This window comes from Pinus tabuliformis, chromosome J, assembly GCF_031772625.1.
Source record: "Pinus tabuliformis cultivar Carrire ecotype Pingquan chromosome J, CPIR1, whole genome shotgun sequence".
Lineage (NCBI taxonomy): Eukaryota > Viridiplantae > Streptophyta > Pinopsida > Pinales > Pinaceae > Pinus > Pinus tabuliformis.
The window spans coordinates 1,117,133,383-1,117,153,209 of record NC_142295.1 but is presented as its reverse complement, the minus strand read 5'-3'; the positions used below and the strand labels follow the sequence as shown (position 1 = coordinate 1,117,153,209).

General features: G+C 36.0%; 1 protein-coding gene across 1 annotated transcript; it reads right to left on the bottom strand.

Annotated features, from left to right (window-relative positions):
• Positions 1-17,789: 17,789 nt before the first annotated feature.
• LOC149230986 (auxin-responsive protein SAUR36-like) lies at positions 17,790-18,395 on the bottom strand. The gene has a single exon (XM_089381500.1). The coding sequence runs from the start codon at positions 18,393-18,395 to the stop codon at positions 17,790-17,792; it is 606 nt and encodes a 201-aa protein (XP_089237626.1).
• Between the last annotated feature and the right edge of the window lie 1,432 nt (positions 18,396-19,827).

Genomic DNA, 19,827 nt, shown 5'->3' with positions numbered 1-19,827 from the left:
CTAATCTAGTTAACTTCCATTGGTCGAGAGCTAGTTGTTTACTTGCCACAGAAAATCGTTTTTAAGTTGTTTTTTGAGGGGCCTCTTTCTAATGGGCTTGGCATTAGGTTTGAGTTGGATTTGCATATTTACATGCAGAGGATGGTTATACTTTGGATTTGCATATTTACATGTAAAGGATAGTTAAATTTTGAACGAAGCAAGATTTTCTATGTGTTAAAGGTTCATTGAATATACAACGACATGTCTAATAAAAAAGTGAACCAAGCAAGTCTCTCCTCCTCAACCTATCCAAGCATGTTGTTTTGTTATGATAAGGAGTCATCTTGTGGGAATGGTTTATTATTCTCTTACCAGGCAAGTCTCCTCTCGTCAACCTAGCCAAGTATTGTTATTTGTTATGATATGGGGTCATCTTGTGGGAATGGTCTATTATATTTTGTTCAATTTCTTTTTTCAGGCTTTATTAATCAATTGTGATAAAGAAATGCAAGGAAAATCTCTTGAATATTAATGAAAAAACTCTTCTACTTATAATTTTGGATTTCTCATTCTTAGATCTTTAACTATATTTTATTTGCTTCTCATGTTCTATTCATGTTCTATTCCCACCCAGTGTTGTTTGGCAGTTAGGATTTAGAAATTTTTAAGATAAGAAAGCAATGGTGATTTCCTAAAAAAAAATGAACGTCTTTCACTTAACCACAAACAAGTTATGTTAAATATGTGAAGTCGTTTAACAAAAAAAATTGACACTTATGAATATTTTCTTTTAAGATAAGAAAGCAGTGGGAATTCCTTTCACTTAACTACCATCATGTGGATGGATGTTAGGTTAGATATGTGAAGTTGTTTAACCAAATAAAATAAAAAAATTTAAACTCATGAATATTTATAAAATGTGAAATGAAGAGTCCGAAAAAAAACCGTCATCAGATTTTAAATTGATAGACAAAATAAATTTGAAATTCCAGGCGTGATCACACAGTAGGTAGGAAAACAACCATTAATGTTATGTCTTATATGTAATTATTTAAACCACCATTATTATTATATTTTATATGCTGTGTTTTGTTTTCGAACAAGTCTGGAATTTCAAATTTATCTAACCTATCAAGTGGAAATTTGATGAAACTCACTTGATTTTGATATTGGTCACTTTACCTTTTATATATATTTCTGAATGTCATTTTTTTTTAGTGTTATTATATACACATTTTTCATAAAAATTAAAAAAATAAGTTAAAACTAGCATTTGCACCTTATGTTGCAAAGGAAACGCCGTAAGGCATAGAGTGGGGAAGAATAGCATAGAGTGGGGAAGAATAGGGACATGTATAGAGTGGGGAAGAATAGCATAGAGTGGGGAAGAATAGGGACATGTGAATGGACATTGTTGAAAGCAAGGGTGGATGATAATGAGTTACAATTGCAATAGTTAGTTATGTGTATTCTGAAAATGGATATTTTGTAAATAATAATAGATTGTGGAAGAATAGCAACATGTGAATGGAGATTGTTGAAAGAAAGGGTGGATGATAATGAGTTAGAGTTGAAAGTATTAGTTATGTGTATTTTGAATATGGATATTTTGTAAATAATAGTAGTGTGTGGAAAAATAGCAACATGTGAATGGACATTGTTGAAAGCTAGGGTGGATGATAATGAGTTATACTTGAAATGATTAGTTATGTGTATTCGAATATGGCTATTTGGTAAATAATAGTAATGTCTTGTAGAGGTTATCCATTATCCATGTTGTTGTTTTTGTTTATGTGAACATGTTTTTGTACATTATTTTAAAGTTTTTTTTTTTTTTTTTCTTCTTTTTTTTTTTCCCGAGATGTAATTTTTCCATATGCTACCTATTTATGGTGTTATTAGAAAATACTATTATATTGTAATGGAAGAGGTGAAAGAAACAATACGACATTGTGAACAACATCATGGTTGTCGTTCCATATTTGAAGAAGCATGAAAAAATGTTGGAGCCATGATGATAATAATAAAAATTCCAGCATGATTTTGAAAAGATTTAGATAAATATTTTGAAAATGTGGATTATAGTTGTCACATTTTAGAATTTTGAGTGTCTTAATTTTGCACAGAAAATGATAGAAATTACAGCATGATTTTGAAAAAATCCAGCTAATTTTTTTGAAAATGTCAATTACAGCGGTCAAGCTTCAGTATTTTGGGTACCCAGGCATTCATGATGGATGCTAAATCCATTTCCGCCATCCAAAAACAATTTAAACACTCCCACATTCAAATTTCGGAATTTGCCGTCCAAACAAAATTGTGACCTCTTTAGATAAGACTGGAAAAAAATGGTCTACCTTTGTGTGGGAAACATGATTGAACATCAAAGTTTCAAACGAATGCGTACACGCATAGAGGATTATTATGGAAGATTCCTTCTTCAGGGAATCGTAATATAAGCCATGAGGATATTAAATGTCCTTAAAAACTAAAGCACAGAACTTGGGAGCTTCAAGACCGAGGAATGGAATTTGGTATTTGGTAACATTTTACAAGGGAAACATGATTGAACATCAAAGTTTCAAACGAATGCATACACGCATAGAGGATTATTATGGAAGATTCCTTCTTCAGGGAATAGTAATATTTTCAAACGAATGCATACACGCATAGAGGATTATTATGGAAGATTCCTTCTTCAGGGAATAGTAATATAAGCCATGAGGATATTAAATGTCCTTAAAAACTACAGCACAGAACTTGGGAGCTTCAAGACCCAGGAATGGAATTTGGTAACATTTTTAAATGGAGTTTCCAATACAAACTGACGGGAATCACCCACAAGCTTTCAAGTTCATGGCCCCTAAATTTTTGCATTCTTGATAATGTTTTCTCAGTGTTTCAATGTCAATTTGACGATGCTTCCAAAAAAAATTACAAAACAATTTTATAAGTTTTAATTTCTATCTATAAAATAGCTACTCCATCATGAAGAATAGAGAACTTGCGAGCTTTGAGACCCAGGAATGGAATTTGGTAACATTTTAAATCGAGTTTCCAATACAAGCTTTCTCAATCTGACAGAATCACCTACAAGCTTTCAAGTTCGTGGGCCCTAATTTTTTGCATTCTTGATGATGTTTTCTCACTGTTTCAATGTCAATTTCATGATGCTTCCAAAAAACTATAAAACAGTTTTAAAGTGTTAGTTTTTATCTATAAATTAGCTACTTCATCATGGAGAATACACATTTGTTAGGTATTATTTGGCATTTCACATCATGTTGTATTATGAGTCATTGTGTAAGTAAAGCAACATTGTGAGTCTAGTGTGAGGAGGACCAAGGTGTATTTAGTAGTCACAATTGATTAAGGGATGAGGCACATTGAAGAGTCATAGATAAGAGAGATGCATTGAAGAACATTTTGGTAGTACATCATGAGAAACTGTGTGAGGCATTTTGCCACCATTTGGTCATCTCAACATATTTGTTACTTTCTGAAACTAGCATTTCCCAGGTATGCTTGTCTAGTAAAGTTTGTTATGTGATTCACTATAGTGTTGTAAGTTACACTACATGGTTTCTTAAATTCTGCTATGGTTTTACTAATTCCCTATATGGTCTGCTAAAGCCAAAATATTATAGCTTATGACATGACGTGTGAAGTTTACTTTCTAGGCTTTAGATATAGAAAATAGTAGTTGAGTTTTGTTACTTGTTAATTGTTGAATAGTTGGGTATACTAACATGTGAAGTTCACTTTCCACGCTTTAGTTATAGAAAACAGTAGCTAAGTTTTGTTACTTGTAACTTTTTGAATAGTTGAGTATACAAATTTAGATGAATATATTACTGTAAGTGCTAGTATGTGGTTGGGCACATCATCATTTAGAAAGAAGAAACAAACGACACAACAAAAAGAGTCAGCATCCATCTTAGTTCCCAAGGTTGAAGTTCAACAAATTAGATGTGTAGCCAGCTCATTGAAATAGGATTTAAGTTTGGAACTCATAATTTTAAGCCAAGTTCCCCAATTTGAAATAAGCAGCCACCTTCAACATGCACATAAATTCTATGGTGGGCTGGGCAAAATTACAAGAAAAATATGTATGTATTAAGAATAATTGATGATATAGCCGTGGGTTGTTCTCAATGGTGATAGTCAGCAACATTTCATTGTATTATTCCCATACAAGGGGAGGCCACACTAGCTGCCGAGTTAATAAAAAATTTGTTGTTATAATCACCTTACTTACAATGACAATAACCAGTATTACACTAGCAGCACATCAAATCATATCTAAACACCAGTACACAAGAAGTTTATTATATCAGAGTAAATGTAACCCGCATGTCTAATTCAACTCCATTACCAGTAGTTCATTCTATCAATTTGTGATGCTTATATGACATATATTGTCTAAAATGACGCAAGCATAAAAGTTCAATGCAGTATTGCAAGCCTCCTGGTCTGGTTGAACTCGTTCTGTCAATTTGTGATTCTTATATATCATATAGTATTTAAGGAAGCAACAAAGAAAACTTTAGTACAGTCTCGTAACCCTCCTGCTTTAGTTGACATTCCATTCATTTACATTCCAAGGAAAATTGTAAAGTTATAACTAAAATTGTAAGTTGGTTTGGATGGCCTAAGACCCGACATATCAAATCATCAAAGGTAATTACTAAAATTTAGGTTATAAAGTCCCAAAGCCGTTGGCACTGCTCCACTATGAAAATTATTGATCTTAGTGAAACCACATATTTATGATACAAAGAAAGTGTTGGGTCCCTATAATACTAGTGATTAGCCCATTACTATTGTAGTTATACCCCTTATTTATATTGTTGTGTCCCTATTACCCCCATGTTGTTGTTTATGTGCCCCATAGAATCCCTCTATTGTTATTTTTGTGGCTTTATATTATTATTGTTAGGTCGGCTGGATTATATTGTGACTCCTTAGACTCCTATATATAGAAAGGAGGTTTTGTCATTTTTATCATCCAAGAATTGTTCATTTATGTAATGTAAAGGAGGTTGCCCCCTCGAAGAGGCTGAATTCTAAGGCGTTGATCTATCTTTTCTATCTTTTCTTGAGCTGGTTTCATAACATTTGGTATCAGAGGTTTGGATTCTAGGGTTTCGTTGATCCAAACAGGCCATCGTGGCATTTTCACTATAACTTTTTTTATGTGACGTTTCAGAAGTCGCAAAAAAAACCCATTTGAGAAGAAATCGCGTTGAACCTTGGGTCCGAAATTCAGAGCTTTTCGCGCGATATTTGCGGAGATATGATCTGAGGAAGTTGGTCTTTTTGCAGACTCCTGAATTACATTCAAAACAGGTGACCTGGGGAAAATCGTCATAACATTCTCTCTGGGGATTGGATTGAAATTTCGTAAAAAGGTACAGAAAGAGGACAGACTGTAGTTTCTTGTATGTGAGTTTCAGATCCAAAGGTTGAAACAGTGACTCGGGGCACGTCGTACAAGTTCGCTCTACTGAACTAGTCTAAAAGAAAGTCATTGTGGGAGATTTCACATAACTCTTCCTTGGAGAATCCAATTTGGGTCAGAATTGTGGCATTGGAAAGAGGATGCAGAAGGCTACTACAGGTCGCAACTTTAGAACTGGATGATCCAAAATTACATAGATACATCAAATTCAATATCAGGCTTTTATAAAGTGAAAAAAGGTGTGTAGTTTTTTTTTAATTTTTGTGTAAGCTTGGTTTAATGGAATTCAAAGGGCATAGTAAAGCATTATTATCGGTAACTGATGCCCTGAGGAAAGAAAATGCAAACACCTAGTAAGGAACCTGAAAGCTCTAGCATGACTCATGAAGAAGAGGAAGAAATGCTACATGATATATCAAAATTACAAGAACAAGTGCAACAAATGTCACGCTCACAAAAGCTAACAGAAGCTAAGATAAATGGCGTGGAATCTAAGATAAATGGCATGGAATCTAAGATAAAGGGCATGGAAGCTAAGATGGATGATTCGAAGACAGATTTGAAGAGAGACATGGAAGATTTGAAGACAGATTTGAAGACAGACATGGCAGATTTGAAGACAGATTTGAAGATAGATTTGAAGACAGACATGGCAGATTTGAAGACAGATTTGACAAATTTTCTACAAGAAATACTTACTAATGGTGAAAAGGTTGTAAAGGAAACTCATGATGTGAAAAAAAGAAATGTTAATCATGATTCCATAGACTCTAATGTTGGATCGAAGACCCACCATATTCCAAAAATCGATATGAGGAAGTTTGATGGCAAGGATCCCGCCACATGGATATTACAGATGGAGCATTTCTTCGATCTCAATAATGTGCAAAACACACAAAAGGTACGTATGGAAACTGTATATTTGGAACCAAATCAGTTTGTATGGTATCAATGGCTTTGCTCTCGTAAAAAATTTATCACTTGGGCAATTTTTACGGAAGAATTGATAGCACATTATGAAGATACAAAAAGCAACACTTTTTTTAGCCAATTGATAAGTCTCAAACAAAAGGGTTCAATAATGGAGCACATTGAGGAGTTCCAAAAATTGAACATAAGGGTAAAAGATATTCCAGAGGAGCATAGGATTGATGTGTTCATAGGGTCTTTAAAGGATAATATCCAACATGATGTTCGCCTTTGGGAACCTGATTCATTAGAGAAGGCATTCAGGTTAGCAAGAAAAATGGAAAGCAAAATTATGGCAACTAGGAAGCATACCACTCACAACTATAAAGACGGAAGTGTTGTTGCCCCTAGTCTTCCACAACCTATAAGGTTGACACCACAACAATTGGAAGAAAAAAGAGCAAAAGGGCTTTGTTACAGTTGTGATAGCAAATACACTAAAGGTCATAAGTGTGCTGAGAAGAAATTATTCTACATAGATTGTGAAGAGGAAGAAGAAAAGGAGCAAGAAAGGTCAAAAGAAGAAGATATACTCCAGGAACAAAGCCTAGATGAAGAACAAATAAATCCGACCATATCTTGTAATGCATTGGCGGGAATTACCACTCCTCAAACCATCAAGATAGAAGGACAAATCAAGAAGAAAAAGGTAATAGTGTTGATTGATTCAGGAAGCACCCACAATTTTATTCATTGTAGGGTAGCAAAAGAATTGAATTGCTTCCTATATCCAGCACCAGAGTGTCAAGTGATGATTGCAAATGGAGGAACAATAAATTGCTCTGGAAAGTGCCATAATATCAAGCTATCCATGGGAGAATATGTATTGACTAGCCCAATGCTTTCCATTCCAATGGGAGGTGCTGATGTTGTACTAGGAGTCCAATGGCTACAATCCTTGGGTACAATAGCTTTTAATTTTCAAGAACTTTTCATCAAATTTTCTACGGAAGGAAAGGAAGTTGAATTAAGGGGTATTGCAGGGAAACCAGGAAAGATAATCAGCTCTAATGGTATGACAAAGCTTCTAAAAAAGGAGCAAAGAGGTGTAATTGCACAATTATGTTCGCTAGATGTTTCCACATTGGAATCATCTATTTCTCCAGATCTCCAAAAAGTCCTGGACAATCATTCCAAGGTATTTGAGACTCCCAAAGGTCTCCCACCTATGCGTGATCATGATCATGCTATTCATCTGATTCCAGGAAGTGTTCCTCCAAACATCAGGCCGTACAGATATCCCTATGTCCAAAAAAGTGAAATTGAACGTATGGTTGCAGAAATGCTAGAGGCTGGTATAATTCAACCGAGTCAAAGTTCTTTCTCTGCTCCAGTAGTATTGGTGCACAAGAAGGATGGATCATGGCGCATGTGTCCGGATTATAGGGAGCTCAACAAGCTCACTATTAAAGATAAGTTCCCCATTCCTGTCATTGATGAATTACTGGATGAATTGCATGGATCAATTTACTTCACCAAGTTGGATCTTCGTTCGGGATATCATCAAATCAGAATGAAGATTGAAGACATTCCGAAAATGGCATTTAGAACTCATGAGGGTCATTATGAATTTTTGGTCATGCCTTTTGGCCTTACCAATGCACCTTCAACATTTCAAGGTTTGATGAATTCAATTTTCAAACCATTCCTTAGAAAATTTGTGTTAGTATTTTTTGATGATATACTAATCTACAGCAAGTCTTGGAAGGATCATGTTGAACATGTTGACAGGGTGCTACAACTATTGGAGGAGAAACAATTATATGCAAAAAGATCCAAATGTTTCTTTGGAGTCCAGGAGGTGGAATATTTGGGTCATATTGTATCTCATGAAGGAGTTAAGGTAGACCCTAGCAAAATTAAAGCCATTAAGGAATGGAAAATCCCCACATCCATAAAGCATCTGCGAGGATTTCTTGGGTTGACAGGGTATTATCGCAAGTTTGTTAAGAATTATGGGAGAATAGCAGCACCTCTAACAACATTATTGAAGAAAGATGCATTTTCATGGACTCCGGAAGCAACAAAGGCCTTTGAACATCTTAAAGAGGCAATGTGCCAAGCACCGGTCTTAGCTACACCGGACTTCACAAAAACCTTTATTGTGGAATGTGATGCTTCAGGAAATGGAATTGGTGCTGTTCTAATGCAAGATGAAAGACCCATTGCTTTTGAAAGTCGTCCAATCAAGGGAAAGTTTTTAAGCAAAGCTATTTATGAGAAGGAAATGTTGGCAATACTCCATGCACTTAAGAAATGGCGACCCTACCTAATGGGAAGACACTTCAAGGTAAAAACGGATCATGATAGCCTTAAATACTTTTTAGAACAAAGATTATCCTCTGAAGAGCAACAAAAGTGGGTCACAAAGATGTTGGGTTATGACTTTGAAATCATCTACAAAAAAGGGAAGCAAAATGTGGTGGCAGATGCACTCTCAAGAAAGGATGAGGATGTGGAAGCATTGTTGTGCGCCATTTCTATTATCCAACCAGATTGGATAAACGAAGCAAGGGAGGAATGGAAGAATGACGAAGAAGTGTGGGCACTTATTCGAAAGCTACAACAAGATTCCAGTACGTCTGATACATTTAGCTGGCAAAATGATTCGTTATGGTACAAAGATCGCTTATACCTCTGTAAGAATTCCCAGCTAAAACAAAAGATTCTTATGGAATTGCACACTTCTCCCTTAGGAGGGCACTCAGGATTTTTAAAAACTTACCACAGGGTTAAGAAGGAATTTTTTTGGGATGGCCTTAAATCAGATATTCAAAAGTTTGTGGCGGAATGTTTGGTTTGCCAACAAAATAAAGTTGAAACAATTAAGACACCGGGTCTATTACAACCTTTATCCATTCCAAGCCAACGTTGGGAGGAGGTTTCAATGGATTTTATCACAGGTTTACCCAAGTCTGAGGGAAAGAGTGTCATCATGGTGGTAGTTGACAGACTTACCAAGTATGCACACTTTTGTGCATTATCACATCCATTTAAAGCCAGTACAGTTTCTACTGCATTTATGGAAACAATTCAAAAGCTACATGGAAACCCAAAGATTATTGTAAGTGACAGAGATCCCATTTTCACTGGAAATTTTTGGACAAAATTATTTTCTTGTCTTGGTACTCAGTTAGCTCATAGCTCATCTTATCATCCTCAATCTGATGGGCAAACTGAGATAGTAAACAAATGTTTGGAAGGATATCTTCGTTGCTTTGTATCTGATAAACAGACACAATGGGTCAAATGGTTGCCTCTGGCTGAATGGTGGTATAACACTTCCTTCCATACAGCAACAAAAATGACCCCATTTATGGCACTTTATGGGTATCAACCACCATCCATCACATCATATTTAAGAGAAAATTCTAAGGTTCAGGCAGTGGAACATCACATCGAACATCAACAACAAGTCCTCCAACTCTTAAAGGATAACCTCGTGTTGGCACAAAATAGAATGAAACAACAGGCAGATCAACATCGCAGTGAAAGAAGTTTTGATGTAGGTGATTGGGTATTCCTACGGCTACAACCATATAAGCAAATGTCCCTAAAGCAAGCTAAGAAGGATAATAAATTATCACCAAAGTATTATGGTCCGTACAAGGTGTTGCAAAAGATTGGTACTATGGCATACAAATTGGAGCTTCCTGCAGCTTCTCGATTGCACCCAGTTTTCCATGTTTCATGTTTAAAGAAGGTTATAGGTGACAAGCTCCCAGTTCAAACAATATTGCCAGAACTTGACGAGGAAGGAAAAATTATATTGGAACCGGAAGCAGTCACAGAAACAAGAACTCGACAGCTACGAAATCGATCAATTTCAGAGTATCTTATCAAGTGGAAGAACTTATCCGCTGAAGATTCCACATGGGAGGATGAGAATTTTATGCAGAAGTATCCAGAACTACTCAAGCGTTGAGGACAACACTTTTTTGAAGGAGAGGGGCATGTTGGGTCCCTATAATACTAGTGATTACCCCATTACTATTGTAGTTATACCCCTTATTTATATTGTTGTGCCCCTATTACCCCCATATTGTTATTTCTGTGCCCCATAGAATCCCTCTATTGTTATTTTTGTGGCTTTATATTATTATTGTTAGGTCGGCTGGATTATATTGTGACTCCTTAGACTCCTATATATAGAAAGGAGGTTTTGTCATTTTTATCATCCAAGAATTGTTCATTTATGTAATGTAAAGGAGGTTGCCCCCTTGAAGAGGCCGAATTCTAAGGCGTTGATCTATCTTTTCTATCTTTTCTTGAGATGGTTTCATAACAGAAAGTGTAGATACAATATGATCTTTGGATGATAAGCCTTCACCTAAAGGCTAAAGTGTCGACACATCCTTAGCCTGAGATATCTCTAAATAGAATGGACACAATAAGCTTTAAAACATGACATTCACTAAACTCGTACTTTGAAACCAATTTCAAAGTATTCTTAGTTATTAACTTGCATATCTACAAGCATACAATGCAACAGGGTAAGTATAAATAGGGCAGACCAGAGCAGAAAAGGTCTGAAGCTGATGCAGCTTCTCTTGGTTACAGAGCCTCTCTTCACTTTGTCCGCTGTATGATAAGTACATCTAGAAAAGCTAGCAAATTGATCAAATGGCAACCTGGAGTGCTTTGACTATAGTTCACCTTAAAACTGTTTGACAAATTTAGATGAATATATTACTGTAAGTGCTAGTATGTGGTTGGGCACATCATCATTTAGAAAGAAGAAACAAACGACACAGCAAAAAGAGTCAGCATCCGTCTTAGTTCCCAAGGTTGAAGTTCAACAAATTAGATGTGTAGCCAGCTCATTGAAATAGGATTTAAGTTTGGAACTCATAATTTTAAGCCAAGTTCCCCAATTTGAAATAAGCAGCCACCTTCAACATGCACATAAATTCTATGGTGGGCTGGGAAAAATTACAAGAAAAAAATGTATGTATTAAGAATAATTGATGATATAGCCGTGGGTTGTTCTCAATGGTGATAGTCAACAACATTTCATTGTATTATTCCCATACAAGGGGAGGCCACACTTGTTGCTGAGTTAATAAAAAATTTGCTGGTATAATCACCTTACTTACAATGACAATAACCACTATTACACTAGTAGCACATCAAATCATATCTAAACACCAGTACACAAGAAGTTTATTATATCAGAGTAAATGTAACCCGCATGTCTAATTCAACTCCATTACCAGTAGTTCATTCTATCAATTTGTGATGCTTATATGACATATATTGTCTAAAATGGTGCAAGCATAAAAGTTCAATCCAGTACTGCAAGCCTCCTGGTCTGGGTGAACTCATTCTGTCAATTTTTGATTCTTATATAACATATAGTCTTTAAGGAAGCAACAAAGAAAACTTTAGTACAGTCTCGTAAGCCTCCTGCTTTAGTTGACATTCCATTCATTTACATTCCAAGGAAAATTGTAAAGTTATAACTAAAATTGTAAGTTGGTTTGGATTTCCTAAGACCCGACATATCAAATCAGCAAAGGTAGTTACTAAAATTCAGGTTATAAAGTCCCAAAGCCGTTGGCATTGCTCCACTGTGAAAATTATTTATCTTAGTGAAACCGTATATTTATGATACAAAGAAAGTGTAGATACAATATGATCTTTGGATGATAAGCCTTCACCTAAAGGCTAAAGTGTCAACACATCCTTAGCCTAAGATATCTCTAAATAGAATGGACACAATAAGCTTTAGAACATGACATTCACTAAACTCGTACTTTGAAACCAATTTCAAAGTATTCTCAGTTATTAACTTGCATATCTACAAGCATACAGTGCAACAGGGTAAGTATAAACAGGGCAGGCCACAACAGAAAAGGTCTGAAGCTGATGCAGCTTCTCCTGGTTACAGAGCCTCTCTTCACTTTGTCCGTTGTATGATAAGTACATCTAGAAAAGCTAGCAAATTGATCAACTGGAAATCCAGCATACCATTACATTTCCTCGAAGAGCTATTTAATCCTAATCCACATCCGAAACCATTAACAACTCACAACCAGTGCAACATAAATGTCTGCCAAATCATGGAAATACATGTAAACAAAGAAAACTACTATGCTAACCATAGTCAGCCTATGTGATGAAACAATATCACCAAAAGTTCAAACTAAGCATGTTACCAATAAAACTGTTGGCTAAACCTATAAACAATCTTAATCATCCACTTCTACCTGCTTTCTTAGTATTAGGCCTTTACCAACATGTGTGTGATTAAGTTGTTTCTCATCTTTTATCAGCTACCAGGTTTGACAGAAAAGAAGTGCAAATTTCCTGCCTCCACTATCTAACAGATCTGCTAATTTCTGAATCATTCAAAACTTGAACAGGGCCAATATATTGAAATAACACCATGACAGCCTTAGAACTTGTGCCTCCCTTTATAAGCTATCTTAACTAAGCCATTTCCTTTGGTAATCCAAATAACAAAAAAACCATTCCATTTCTTTCCTTTAAAACAAATATTTTCATCCAACAACTTCCAATGGCACGCAGAGGCAGATTCATTGAAATCAGATATTTCTTTCAGCAAAATATAACAGTGTGATGAATATGTTGGCAACAATTAAATGACCCCTGGTCCACTGCAATGAGGAGAACATGATTCAATAATTATTCGAAGGCTCTGCATGTACAAATGTAGTACACCGTTTTCTTCTGCCCGAGCTGCATTTATGGTTGTGATTATCACAGTCTTGTTAGGCATTGAAGTTTTCTCTAGATCACTCCCTAAATCAAACGCAGTTACAGATGAATTCAACTCTGAACTCTGTAAGATATTGGCTCTTAATTGAACCGTAATAGCCATGGAAATTTATTTATAAAAAGTATGCCATCAACTACACAATTGATATCTACAGAAATAGAAGGCTAGAAAACAAGAATTATAATTTATAAGATCCAATTTACATGGTTGGTCAACATGTAGAAACCCCCTCCACTGCAACTATTTTTATTGACAATGGCCCTTACAGAGAGTTTATTTTCAAGCATTTTCAAGTGGTTTCTGTTGATGAAGAAAGTGCAGTAGTAGTTCTAGTAAGTTGATCAGTCTATAAAAGAAATTCCCATCTGAAGCCCTGAGTATGCTATGAGTGAGACTTTTTGCCTCTACATAAGAGTTCATTAGATAATGCATTCTACAAACCCCTCTCACATACTCAGCTACATGACTGCCTTATTCAAGATCCAGCTATTCCAATAAGCATGTGAATGAAAATCACCTATACAATTTACCAATTACAACAACAACCAACCAAAAAAAAAAAAAAATGTACTCAGCAGACTAAGGCAACAAACTGGTCAAGTAATAATCCTCAAAAGGGCCAATATACTAGGACTCTCCATTCAACTAGGTATTACCACCTATATTTTATCCTGATTTAAGTATATTTCCAGTAACAATTCACCAAACCGTAGTCAGCCTATGTGATGAAACAATATCACCAAAAGTTCAAACTAAGCATGTTACCAATAAAACTGTTGGCTAAACCTATAAACAATCTTAATCATCCACTTCTACCTGCCTTCTTAGTATTAGGCCTTTACCAACAGGTGTGTGATTAAGTTGTTTCTCATCTTTTATCAGCTACCAGGTTTGACAGAAAAGAAGTGCAAATTTCCTGCCTCCACTATCTAACAGATCTGCTAATTTCTAAATCATTCAAAACTTGAACAGGGCCAATATATTGAAATAACACCATGAGAGCCTCAGAACTTGTGCCTCCATTTATAAGCTATCTTAACTAAGCCATTTCTTTTGGTAATCCAAATAACAAAAAAACCATTCCATTTCTTGCCTTTAAAACATATATTTTCATCCAACAACTTCTAGTGGCACGCAGAGGCAGATTCATTGACTTTTACCATTCACGCCAGTCTTGGTATGCAGAGGCAGATTCATTGAAATCAGATATTTCTTTCAGCAAAATATAGCAGTGTGATGAATATGTTGGCAACGATTAAATGACCCTTGGTCCACTGCAACGAGGAGAACATGATTCAATAACTATTCGAAGGCTCTGCATGTACAAATCTAGTACACTGTTTTCTTCTGCCCAAGCTGCGTTTATGGTTGTGATTATCACAGTCTTGTTAGGCATTGAAGTTTTTTCTAGATCACTCCCTAAATCAAAGGCAGTTACAGATGACTTCAACTCTGAACTCTGCAAGAGATTGGCTCTTAATTGAACCGTAATAGCCATGGAAATTTATTTATAAAAAGTATGCCATCAACTACACAATTGATATCTATAGAAATAGAAGGCTAGAAAACAAGAATTATAATTTATAAGATCCAATTTACATGGTTGGTCAACATGTAGAAACCCCTTGTGTCATCGCTCTGTCCAAGTGGGGAATAATAATATGACAGTGGAATCGCTATTGTGAATATGCAGAGACATACTACTATGGCATGCTTATAGATCGTTGTTGGCTGAATGACTTGCAATTGGCTTTCAAGCTGCTAGTTCACCATAAGTTGGATCTGAAGAACAAATAAAGCTAGGATAAAAGGTCCAAATTTCTGAAATTATTAGTTTCTTCCTTCCCCACCTTTCCATTGTTATTATTATTATTATAATACTAATAATAATAATATTATTATTACCAGATAGCCTGCAACACAACCTCAAAGTGAATACCCCGGCTTTAGACAGATCTTTGATAGTACACATCAAATATCTCAATTTAAAATCAAAACACCAAACATAGTCCATCTCAATCTCTCTTAGAATTCCAAATAAAGTTCTGACAATAGTTATAAACCAATAAAACTACTTGATCAAACCAAACCGAAAAACCCAATTATCTTATGATTTTTTTGTGCAGAAATGAAGATAAAGCATACGAACATCATCCACTTCTACCTGCCTTCTTAGTATTAGGCCTTTACCAACAGATGTGTGATTAAGTTGTTTCTCGTCTTTTATCAGCTACCACCTTAAAACTGTTAGCAGTTTGACGAAGTGTATTCAAAACATTAGAATGAAGATGTTTGGACAATACAAATTGTGTCTATTTCCATACAGATCAAACTCTATGAAATTGACACAAGCAGTCACAAATGCTTTGCTAAACAGAATGCAGTCTTCACCAATTAAAAACCAATGTAGCTATAGACCCCAAAATTGGCTCCCCTGAAATAGAGATTTCCACTAAAGATCATTATGAAGGGCTGCAGGCCAAGAAAAAAACCATCTACAGCACTAATATGATTTCACTTACTGACAATCCAAGCCTGATTTTTGTCCCCCAACAATCCTTCTGAAATCCCCAAAAAGGAAACACACACACACAGTAAATCCGTCAAAATTAAGATTAAATTGATCTATTAATTTTTCATTTACATACACTGAAATCGTATGAACCTTGTTCTTTTTGGGGACACGTGTGGAGGAAGGGCATGAACCAGAAGACCAGAAAACGACGTTTCAATCCCCATTTGGAACATAATTGATAAAGTAATTAATTGGAATTGAATGAAGAGAAAACATTACACAGAGGTCAAAGCTGAGCCCAACTATTATCCGCCCTCGCGTGTCTCGCACTGCGCTTTGCTTCTCTCCTCTGCTCTGCCCGTGCGTATGTTTTTAGTGCAGAGGAAGGACTGAAGCCGAAGGTGCCTTTCAATTCACAGGTGTTTGTTATTCTTTTGAGATCTCGAGGGCATGGAGGGACAAATACGCTCTGAAGCTCCGCGCGACGCCACTGTCATCAGGTCCAGGGATCGATTCTTGCTGATCAAGTCATGAGACAAGTAAAATAGTCAAAACAAAATAGCAAGCATTGTATGTGTCAGCCACACATTTATCATGCTAAAGCAACCCCTGGTTAGCACATTATACGAGTCATGGATCACAACACAATACCAAACGACACCCACGTCATGACATGCATAAAAAAGAGGTGAATGAAGTTTTCCAGTCATTGTTTATAACACAAACCTAACATAAGATAGTTCGAGATTTTGAGATCCAAAGATACACAAATTCAACATCAAACTAAGCCTCACCAAACAAATATTTCAAATGCAATCCCAAAATTGGCTCCCCTGAAATAGAGATTTCCACTAAAGATCATTATGAAGGGCTGCAGGCCCAGAAAAAAAACCATCTACAGCACTAATATGATTTCACTTACTGACAATCCAAGCCTGATTTAACAATCTTAAGCACTAATCGTTCATCTGTTAGGTTTAGTACGGAACCGCGTGGCTGGGAGCTGAAAATGGACAGAGATATATTCGCGATAGGTTTTCTTCATTTAAACGTATAAAATTTCTGAATTCTTAGTTTAGGCCTAACTTTCCCCATCTCTAAACATTCAATGGCTGGAGCCTTGTTTCCATATATAAAAATTTCCTCTAATCGTTGTTGGCGGTCTGAGTGGCATCTGTTTCTTTTCATATGTATTTTTGCGCGCTGCCAGGGTCGATGTGGTGTTCTGCTTGCGAGGAAATAGTATCGAGGCTTCGATGTGTTCCGTGGCAAATGCATCTTGCCGCTGCTATTTAGCAGACTCTCTGGTCCTTGAAAATTCTGAAATATATATAGTGTAGGTTTTTAAGCCTGTTCGGGGCAATTCATTTCAAAGGGAAACGCCTTACGACGTAATTATAAATCAATAGCTTAATATTATGTAAATTTTGCTATTTAATGAGGCAATTTTATTAAGTGTTCACTTACCAAAAAAAAACTTTTTTATGCTCAAAATCATCATGTCCCTTTACAAAATATAATAAGAAACAAACTACAATTTTGTTAATATTGATATTTCATACCTAAAACATTTATTACACCGGAAATATAAACTTGAATATAAATATAAAGAATTTCATTCTAATTTAAAAATTAAAAATCACAATTTTAAAATACATTTTAAATTTTTTATAAAAAATATATTAAATTATATTTATCAATAACAAACAAATTATTAATATAAATATTATTTTATAAAAATATTATTAAAACGAGTTCATTTTATACTTCTTTTCCTTCCATTTAAAAACGACTATTTAAAAACAAATGCTTTAATCATCCATCTTTCAAAAACCTAAAATGAAGAAGACTTGGGCGTCATGGTGTCATCCCTAAGAATTAATCAATTCCTTATAATACAGATGAATTGGAAAAATATTTCTATACATTTGCCCTTCCGTTCGGAAGAAGAATTGGATGACTGCCCATTCCGGCTCTAACAACTATAACCGACGTTTTAGCCCGGAGTATGTCTTCTAATGGTCTTGTGCTCTGATCTTGAACAAGACTATGTAAGCCGGAAAGCTACTCCAGACGCCGGAAAAGTACTCCAGACACGATTTCTTCAGGTGAAGAAAAACCTATTGCTGGTAAGTCGAAGCACTATAAGCAAGGCGGTTCATTGCCCCTTCCCTCTCAATAAGCCAGCGGAGATACTCAAAATCAGAAACCTGGCAAGGAATCGTGAGGATGCCCTTGTTGCAGAAGCCATAGACGGGCTCGGCTTCTTCCAACAAATGGAGAAAGAGTGGATGGTTGAAATACAAGATGGGGATCACAAACCGCGTTTGCTCTTCTTGCTCGTCCCCAACACAAACAGCCACCGAGCCGTTGGGAATGTCCTTGGGAAGATATTGAGTTTTCTTTTCTTGAGCCCCCTTCACAAAGCTAGATTTCCACCAAGATAAATGGTGGCCGATATGCCATTTAGTTCGAGTCAGAAGGTTCAAGCGATTGCTAGAGGCTTTAATTCGACATTTACCCAGACACTGAATCCTTTTAAACCGCGTGATTGAAGGAAGGGAAGTCGCCCGGCTTAAAAAATGGCCGTTGGAAAGATTGGCCGGCTGAGGTTGATCATGTGGAGTATAATGCGATCCCAAGCGCTTTGAATGCAGAATTTTTTTCCAAAGCTTAACTAATTTGCATCCCAGTTTCAAACCCTTGGCATTTCCATCCATGTCCATGGCTGGTATGGCTTTGTCCGATCTGGGAGAAAAACGGTAAAATTGAAAGAAATATTTACAGTAGGGTTAAAGAAAGTTATGGCTCTGTCCGATCTGGGAGAAAAACGGTAAAATTGAAAGAAATATTTACAGTAGGGTTAAAGAAAGTTCAGGAACATGCTGTAGTAGAAGAAAGCAGAAAAGAGCCAGCGATTCACAACTGACATTGCTAGCCTGAACGAAGTTAGGCCGAAGTTGGAAATAGACAGAGGGACGTTAAGAAATATTTACAGTAGGGTTAAAGAAAGTTCAGGAACATGCTGTAGTAGAAGAAAGCAGAAAAGAGCCAGCGATTCGCAACTGACATTGCTAGCCTGAACGAAGTTAGGCCGAAGTTGGAAATAGACAGAGGGACGTTATACATAGGTTTTTAAGCCTGTTCGTGGACTGATTCATGAACCGTTTCAGTTTCATGAACCGTTTTAGTTTTGGATCAACGATCAAACCTTGTTCAATCGTCTAACACTACAAATCCACGATGAACAGGAGGACACGTAGACGGCTGGGGCAATTCATTTCAAAGGGAAACGGTTCGTGGATTGATTCATGAACCGTTTCAGTTTCATGAACCGTTTTAATTTTGGATCAACGATCAAACCTTGTTCAATCGTCTAACACTACAAATCCACGGTGAACAGCAGGACACGTAGACGGCTGGGGCAATTCATTTCAAAGGGAAACGCCTTACGGCGTAATTAATTATCCTTAAAAAAACACAATAAATTACATACCTCAGTACTGTATGTTCATGCAAGAGAAACATTATTAGCGTACAGTGGGAATTATTAACAACAACAAAATTATTAGCGTACAGTGGGAATCATTAACAACAACAAAACTGTGAAGGTAATGGAAATTAGAATAACCTCCTCTATCGACTTAGAATAGTTGCAGCCAGAAAGTAACCAATTGTCGGAGGCGCAAAATGTTCCCAAGCACACCACTGAATATTATGAAGGATAATAATAGTCTCTCACGAAAGGGCGCGACATGAGAAAACACTGAATATTATGAAGGATAATAATAGTCTCCCACGAAAGGGTGCGACATGAGAAAATACATGTGCTTTGTAATGTATACAGCTTTATGTATTAGGGCTATCCTTAAGTCTATTGCAGATTTTTTGAATATTTGGAAATCTGATAGATATAAGGCTGGTCAATTTTTAAACTGTGTCCATGTCCATCAAATTTCCAAATATTCGGGGAATCTGCAATCTACTTAAGATCACCAACGTAGTAGTTGGGAAAACTTTGTGTGTTAAAGTCTACTACTCCCACTTCCTACATTTCTTTCCATTGCGAATCATTGCTTCAAACATTTTCTTTTAAAATTAACTATATAATTAACAGTGCTTATAATTAAACGATCTTTTTTATCCATTGCGAATCAT